The sequence below is a fragment of the Ylistrum balloti genome, unplaced genomic scaffold (assembly GCF_031769215.1).
Source record: "Ylistrum balloti isolate Yb309-2 unplaced genomic scaffold, AGI_CSIRO_Ybal_v1 Utg369878, whole genome shotgun sequence".
NCBI classification, from domain to species: domain Eukaryota; kingdom Metazoa; phylum Mollusca; class Bivalvia; order Pectinida; family Pectinidae; genus Ylistrum; species Ylistrum balloti.
The window spans coordinates 1-8,708 of record NW_026782017.1 but is presented as its reverse complement, the minus strand read 5'-3'; the positions used below and the strand labels follow the sequence as shown (position 1 = coordinate 8,708).

The 8,708-nt window shown below is 32.7% G+C and overlaps 1 protein-coding gene across 1 annotated transcript; it reads right to left on the bottom strand.

Moving 5' to 3' along the window:
• Positions 1–6,240: 6,240 nt before the first annotated feature.
• On the bottom strand, positions 6,241–7,768 carry LOC132546239 (NAD(P)H-dependent FMN reductase PA1204-like; the record flags this gene model as incomplete). Its single annotated transcript, XM_060209948.1, is given in 3 exon segments — positions 6,241–7,263; positions 7,530–7,637; positions 7,640–7,768. Coding segments are annotated over 3 exon segments (470 nt in total), but the record flags the coding sequence as incomplete, so codon positions are not given.
• Positions 7,769–8,708: the final 940 nt, after the last annotated feature.

Below are 8,708 nucleotides of genomic sequence, written 5' to 3'. Positions count from 1 at the left end.
AATTCTTGTCAGTTGTGCCGTGTAATTTCAGTAAAATCTTCAATAATTCTGTCAGTTGTGCCGTGTAATTTCAGTAAAATCTTCAATAATTCTGTCAGTTGTGCCGTGTAATTTCAGTAAAATCTTCAATAATTCTGTCAGTTGTGCTGTGTAATTTCAGTAAAATCTTCAATAATTCTGTCAGTTGTGCCGTGTAATTTCAGTAAAATCTTCAATAATTCTGTCAGTTGTGCGGTGTAATTTCAGTAAAATCTTCAATAATTCTGAAAGTTCTAATTCTGCTGTGTAATTTCAGTAAAATCTTCAATAATTCTGTCAGTTGTGCCGTGTAATTTCAGTAAAATCTTCAATAATTCTGTCAGTTGTGCCGTGTAATTTCAGTAAAATCTTCAATAATTCTGTCAGTTGTGCCGTGTAATTTCAGTAAAATCTTCAATAATTCTGTCAGTTGTGTAATTTCAGTAAAATCTTCAATAATTCTGTCAGTTGTGCCGTGTAATTTCAGTAAAATCTTCAATAATTCTGTCAGTTGTGCCGTGTAATTTCAGTAAAATCTTCAATAATTCTGTCAGTTGTGCCGTGTAATTTCAGTAAAATCTTCAATAATTCTGTCAGTTGTGCTGTGTAATTTCAGTAAAATCTTCAATAATTCTGTCAGTTGTGCCGTGTAATTTCAGTAAAATCTTCAATAATTCTGTCAGTTGTGCCGTGTAATTTCAGTAAAATCTTCAATAATTCTGTCAGTTCTGCTGTGTACTTTCAGTTAAATCTTCAATAATTCTGTCAGTTGTGCCGTGTAATTTCAGTAAAATCTTCAATAATTCTGTCAGTTGTGCCGTGTAATTTCAGTAAAATCTTCAATAATTCTGTCAGTTGTGCCGTGTAATTTCAGTAAAATCTTCAATAATTCTGTCAGTTGTGCCGTGTAATTTCAGTAAAATCTTCAATAATTCTGTCAGTTGTGCCGTGTAATTTCAGTAAACTCTTCAATAATTCTGTCAGTTGTGCTGTGTAATTTCAGTAAAATCTTCAATAATTCTGTCAGTTGTGCCGTGTAATTTCAGTAAAATCTTCAATAATTCTGTCAGTTGTGCCGTGTAATTTCAGTAAAATCTTCAATAATTCTGTCAGTTGTGCCGTGTAATTTCAGTAAAATCTTCAATAATTCTGTCAGTTGTGCCGTGTAATTTCAGTAAAATCTTCAATAATTCTGTCAGTTGTGCCGTGTAATTTCAGTAAAATCTTCAATAATTCTGTCAGTTGTGCCGTGTAATTTCAGTAAAATCTTCAATAATTCTGTCAGTTGTGCCGTGTAATTTCAGTAAAATCTTCAATAATTCTGTCAGTTGTGCCGTGTAATTTCAGTAAAATCTTCAATAATTCTGTCAGTTGTGCCGTGTAATTTCAGTAAAATCTTCAATAATTCTGAAAGTTCTGCTGTGTAATTTCAGTAAAATCTTCAATAATTCTGTCAGTTGTGCCGTGTAATTTCAGTAAAATCTTCAATAATTCTGTCAGTTGTGCCGTGTAATTTCAGTAAAATCTTCAATAATTCTGTCAGTTGTGCCGTGTAATTTCAGTAAAATCTTCAATAATTCTGTCAGTTGTGCCGTGTAATTTCAGTAAAATCTTCAATAATTCTGTCAGTTGTGCCGTGTAATTTCAGTAAAATCTTCAATAATTCTGTCAGTTGTGCCGTGTAATTTCAGTAAAATCTTCAATAATTCTGTCAGTTGTGCCGTGTAATTTCAGTAAAATCTTCAATAATTCTGTCAGTTGTGCCGTGTAATTTCAGTAAAATCTTCAATAATTCTGTCAGTTGTGCCGTGTAATTTCAGTAAAATCTTCAATAATTCTGTCAGTTGTGCCGTGTAATTTCAGTAAAATCTTCAATAATTCTGTCAGTTGTGCCGTGTAATTTCAGTAAAATCTTCAATAATTCTGTCAGTTGTGCCGTGTAATTTCAGTAAAATCTTCAATAATTCTGTCAGTTGTGCCGTGTAATTTCAGTAAAATCTTCAATAATTCTGTCAGTTGTGCCGTGTAATTTCAGTAAAATCTTCAATAATTCTGTCAGTTGTGCCGTGTAATTTCAGTAAAATCTTCAATAATTCTGTCAGTTGTGCCGTGTAATTTCAGTAAAATCTTCAATAATTCTGTCAGTTGTGCCGTGTAATTTCAGTAAAATCTTCAATAATTCTGAAAGTTCTGCTGTGTAATTTCAGTAAAATCTTCAATAATTCTGTCAGTTGTGCCGTGTAATTTCAGTAAAATCTTCAATAATTCTGTCAGTTGTGCCGTGTAATTTCAGTAAAATCTTCAATAATTCTGTCAGTTGTGCCATGTAATTTCAGTAAAATCTTCAATAATTCTGTCAGTTGTGCCGTGTAATTTCAGTAAAATCTTCAATAATTCTCTCAGTTGTGCCGTGTAATTTCAGTAAAATCTTCAATAATTCTGTCAGTTGTGCCGTGTAATTTCAGTAAAATCTTCAATAATTCTGTCAGTTGTGCCGTGTAATTTCAGTAAAATCCTCAATAATTCTGTCAGTTGTGCCGTGTAATTTCAGTAAAATCTTCAATAATTCTGTCAGTTGTGCCGTGTAATTTCAGTAAAATCTTCAATAATTCTGTCAGTTGTGCCGTGTAATTTCAGTAAAATCTTCAATAATTCTGTCAGTTGTGTCGTGTAATTTCAGTAAAATCTTCAATAATTCTGAAAGTTCTGCTGTGTAATTTCAGTAAAATCTTCAATAATTCTGTCAGTTGTGCCGTGTAATTTCAGTAAAATCTTCAATAATTCTGTCAGTTGTGTCGTGTAATTTCAGTAAAATCTTCAATAATTCTGTCAGTTGTGCCGTGTAATTTCAGTAAAATCTTCAATAATTCTGTCAGTTGTGCCGTGTAATTTCAGTAAAATCCTCAATAATTCTGTCAGTTTTGGCTTGTTATTTCAGTAATGTCTCCAATAATTTTGTGAGGTACCAGGTACACGATAAATGTTTACTTTTGTTAATGTTGATTCCTGATTGAAGTGACACCATCAATCTTGACTTCAGTAAAGTTGTTTACCAATTTAAAGTGACATGACTTCCTAGTACGCGATCAATCATGACTTTAAAATAAAACCCCAGCAGTCTTCATGCAATATGGATGTAACCAAGGATGGGGTGGTGACAGTTTAAGGCACAATATATTTCAACACCACCAAATATGTATGATTACTTTCAAATTGATGGAAAAGATTTCCGAAAGTTAGGCTATTAGCTGATTGGAGGAAGCATACATATAATGTACATTGTATGAATATATCCTTGAGTAATCTACGTGGTAAACTTTAGACAAAAAAAGTGAAAGTGCCTGAAATATAACGTTACAAATATTTCTAACCAAGCTGCATTCACAACAATCAACTATTATATGGTTTAAAAACATATCTATTTGTAACTCACAAAAAAAATATGATACAAATATAATTATGAACATCAACCAGCAGATCTTGAATGTAAAAATCTATATAAAGATAATATAAATAGGGTAAAAATCATTCTTTCAAGAAAATGTGATATTAACCAGAAAGTGACATTAATTTGCATATCTGATATGATATTATATGATGTAATTATATTTAATGTATAGAATATTAATAGGAATAAAGAAATAATTAACATATACTCTGAAATCATATATTTTCGTGGAGCTTACATTTTATGGTTTTCCAACAAGAGGCCTAGCGACCTTGCTGATCACCTGAGATAAGCAATATTGATTTTAAAGGTTAAAGGATAAGTAGCTTTCAAGTGTCATGAAAAAGAAATTGTGACATTGATGATAGTCAGTCAGTGTCAATACCTGCATACCATCAAAACTGTCATCCTTTACTAATAACAATTCTTACAAAATTATTTCCAATTTTGCTTAAAGATGCAATTTTTCTGTGAGAATTACAGTAAAATCAACTTCCTTCGATCTCCTTTGGTAATTAAAGCACCTTAAGAGGATTCCATCAATGAAGGCATTTTATTCTACCATACCTGGACCAGCCCATCAGCCCCTGGGGGTCAGCCAGGATCACAAAGGGTTCCAATGGAAGAGTAAAACACCTAAAGATGCCTCCATCAATGAAGGCATTTTATTCTACCATATCTGGGTGTTGAGAAGATTTGTGAAATCCTAGTCAATCTGCCCACTTATAGCCCTGCCCCTCAGGCCCCTGCCCCTCAGACCCCTGCCCCTCAGGGCCCTGTGGGATGGGGACCATATAATTCATTATTTTGTTCATCTTTGGTCAGGGAAAGTTTCTGCAAAATTTCTTTGAAACCAATTCAGAGTTTTTTGAGAAGAAATTGATTGATGCCAGAAGTGATCCCTATTGATCATCATCAGATTTTTCGCAGCTGACCTAAAATGGCACTCTCCTTGTTTATTTCATAGATATATCTTGCTCACAAACCCCACTGTATGTACTACTATAATCCATATACTGTGTATGGTGAACAAGTAAATGTGTGAATTTAGAGTGCCCCTGAATTCAAGGAATATGAATTTCATGATTTTATAGTAGAGATTTGAAACAGGACGTAAGAATTATTTGTGAGATGAGATTTGTAATAATGACAACATTATCCTGAACAATGGCCCACCAGATATACAAAAATTGTAATTCACTGTAGGATTTTATTTTCGATACAAGTACCCTGTTGACGGTGAAATAATACCCTGTACATATTATCTTATATCATACATGTAATATAACATTGCAGTACTGTGAATGAGTGAAGGTTAAATTTCCATTACACACTATCCTAAAAACTTGAAAATAAGATGTGGCTAATTTCTATAATAATAAGAAAATACAAGCTTAATTTCTGGATAAGGTTCTATTTGTAGTTTGCTCGTTTTCAAGTTTTCAGAGTATCACTGATCGGTAAAATGAAATAAAAAAGCATTTTTCTGCAAAAATTCTCTATAAGCATACCTTTTCAATACTGTGTATAACCATATATTTCAAAATATTATTAATTGATAAGTTATTTAAATCTTAATACCAATAGGCAGTTTTCCAACAAAAGATACCACGTACAGAGGTCAAAGATGTACCCAGTTCAAGTGTAAATATCCAGGAGGGAATACAACCAATGCCGTACTTCTTGTGGTGTTGGTTCTGTTATCCCTAGCTTGGATACTTCCAGGTATGCCGGGCGATTGAAAAGTAGTCGGAACTAAAAGGTAAAAATCAATTGCATCAAGCTCAGGATGATAAGAGTAGTGTATTTTTACTATATATTTACTGGTTTCGCCCCGAGGACTTGATCAGGACAGGATCATCCTCAGCTCGTTGTGATTGAGATTTTTACCTTTCAGTTCAAGTGTAATATATTTGCAAATCAACCCAAGCTCCTACATATGGAACTGGCTCTATTCTCTGTATGAAAAAATAAGCTTACACTGTGGAGATAATTGTGTATTAACAGGGTGATACATATGTATAAAAACTGTATCTGATACTTGAAACTACCACAAGTTGTGTATTCTTTTTTATCTAGTTGAATTTCATAGGCTGTCTCTGCCTTTATAAAGTGTATAGGATAATGTACTGATGACTTTTTGAAATCACACAAATATTCCTGATCTTTGCTTTATTTGGGGTAAATTTGCAAACTTTTAAGCTCAGGGAAATTTTTTTTATTTGCTGTAAATGTGTGTGAAAATATTACTGAGCATAAACAGAGCTAAAAGATATAACCAGACACTGAACATCACATACAAACACTATATAAACTTAATTAAAAATCAGCAAAGATGAAATTAAATGTAAATTATTCAGAAGTAAGTACATAGTCAGCAAACTACAATGTATATGTAAACAATGAAAAAAAAAAACAACACTACATACAATAACAGTTTCAATTAGAAACTATAAACTAAACATCTAGAAATGTAAATACACCAAACCTGATCATCAATTCTCACTCATATATTACCAATAGTCCTGGAACATTTTAATGGGTTTTTGGTGTAGTTACCTTTCTGTTTTAATTAATAGGACATCAAGTGCTTTGAATCTTGAATGAAAATACCTTAAAACACATTTTATTGTCTTGTAATATATATGCATGTGATTAACTTGAAAATTAATTTTAATGAAATGATTAATGTTAATAGACAAATAATACATTGAAGGTCAGATCTATGTTTCCAATTTGATAGTCGTATTATACAGATTCTAGTAATAGTTACATTATACAAATCTTTTTGGATAGTTACATGATACAAAATGAAGTCATATTTAGTTCCAGTTTTTAAAAGGCAAAATTATATCCACTAAATAGGGACGTTCTAGATTTTACAAAGAATGGTGAGATTTGTGCAAGGTAAATATCTTCTCTACATCCTTATATGTCACGAAAAAACATCTTGTTTACCATTGTCTCTGCGATAACAATAAAGTGACTCTGTTGGTAAAATTGATATACTTCAGCTTTGATTTAGATGTAGTATCTCTGTAATTTTTCATGTACAGAAATTTGTTGTGCTATACATGGTTTCCAGTAAGCTTTTATTTTTTTTTCATATGGAACTAAGAACTAACCTAAAGTTTAGGTGGGACACCATAAAGGTATCAACACTTTTTCAACTCATATCACTGATAAGATCTAAAGTTCGTGAAGTGTGGTACGCAGACATTTTCCAGGTATATATATATATTTTTTTTTTTTTTCAAAACTGTAATAAGACAGAAACAAAAATAGAAAATAAAATTAAAATTTCAACTAATAGTGATTCTACCACACCTACACAAACTTAAATAATGGCAAGTTGATTCTACCACACCTACACAAACTTAAATAATGACGTTAGTGGTGTAGAACAGGTCTGCATAATGAAGATTATAAACACATACTAAATCAACTACATGACCTTGGGATCCACCACTATTCCAAACTAATTCTTTTCAAAAATATATAAATTCCTCAAATTTTCTTTGAAGTAAAGCATATCATCTAAAACTAAACCCTCATGACTCTGTATTAAAAGTCTACGTTTGAAACGGCACGATGATTTTTCATTGCCCATGCCATCCAGTCCAACTGGGTAAGCAATTTGTTTGCACCAGATTCCATGTGTTCATTGAGCGGGTTTCCTTCAGAATCTAGAGATTTCTGGGCAGAAGGTATACCAAATATATTGGACACGCTGAGACATCCTAGTTCTCCAGTCAGTGCTCTTAGTTGCATGGCTGCACGCATCCCTCCATATTGCCCTGTTTTAAAAAAAAACGATGAAATTTGGCAAGGATGGAAAGTCTAACAAGGACATAGTCATCAAAATCCCTCCCCCTGGTGGACTAAAAATAGAATAGATTACAATACAACTTAATTCTATTGTAATACATTCCTATATTCATGTTTTACAGAGATCAGTGGGAAACAGGTATCTCTAGTTTGAAACTGTTTAAATTACGAAGAAAAGGAAAAAAAAGTCAATTCAAAAGTTCTAAAAAAACCCTCATAATTATGCACCACTTACCTGCTGAGTATGTGACAAGGCCACTTGGTTTCTTGGAGAAACAACTGCCTCCAAAATGGTCAATCATGTTTGAGAGACCTGGTGGTATACAGTGGTTGTATTCAGGGAGATAATCACATAAGCATCTGCTTCCTTGACAAGTTTCTCCTTCTCCACCAGAAATGGTGGAGCTCCTTCTCTATCTTTACCATAAAAAAACACTGGTTTATTCAGCATACTAAATTCGTTATCGGCTGCATCTGCAAGAAAAATGTTTGAAATGTAACATTAATTTTGACAAACAGAAAAACAAAATAACATATGCTCAGATGATTTTGCTCAAAGCTGTTGGCAAACACCTCAATCTGTAAGTCAAGTCATGAAATTGATTATCTGCTTCATACTGAAGGTTAAACCAAAGTTGACCATCTTTATCAAAGGTCTCCACCTCTGTGTCAGAAGTTCACGACCAACGTGGGCCAGTCAGTATAACTATTGGCCGCAGGTAGGTGTTTTCACTCTGAGAACTTCAGCTTTCCTCCACCATCCAAACCTGATACATCCTTGTTCATAGGGTGTAAAGAAATAAGAAACAAAGCAAAAAAATCAACTAACTTTTTGACAATTAGACTTGTAGTAATGGAATCTGGTTGGAAAAGGAGATATTTCTACAATTTCTATAATGCCGTACATGTTCATCAATTAACAACACTGATGTTTGTATGTTCATCAATGAACAACACTGATGTTGGTATGTACATCAATGAACAACACTGATGTTGGTATGTACATCAATGAACAACACTGATGTTTGTGTGTACATCAATGAACAACATTGATGTTGGTATGTACATCAATGAACAACATTGATGTTTGTGTGTACATCAATAAACAACACTAATGTTTGTATGTTTATCAATAAACAACACTGATGTTTGTGTGTGCATCAATTAACAACATTGATGTTTGTGTGTACATCAATAAACAACACTGGTGTTTGTGTGTACATCAATAAACAACATTGATGTTGGTGTACATCAATAAACAACACTGATGTTTGTGTGTACATCAATAAACAACATTGATGTTTGTGTGTACATCAATAAACAACACTGATGTTTGTATGTACATCAATAAACAACACTGATGTTTGTATGATTATCAATAAACAACAATGATGTTTGTGTGTGCATCAATTAA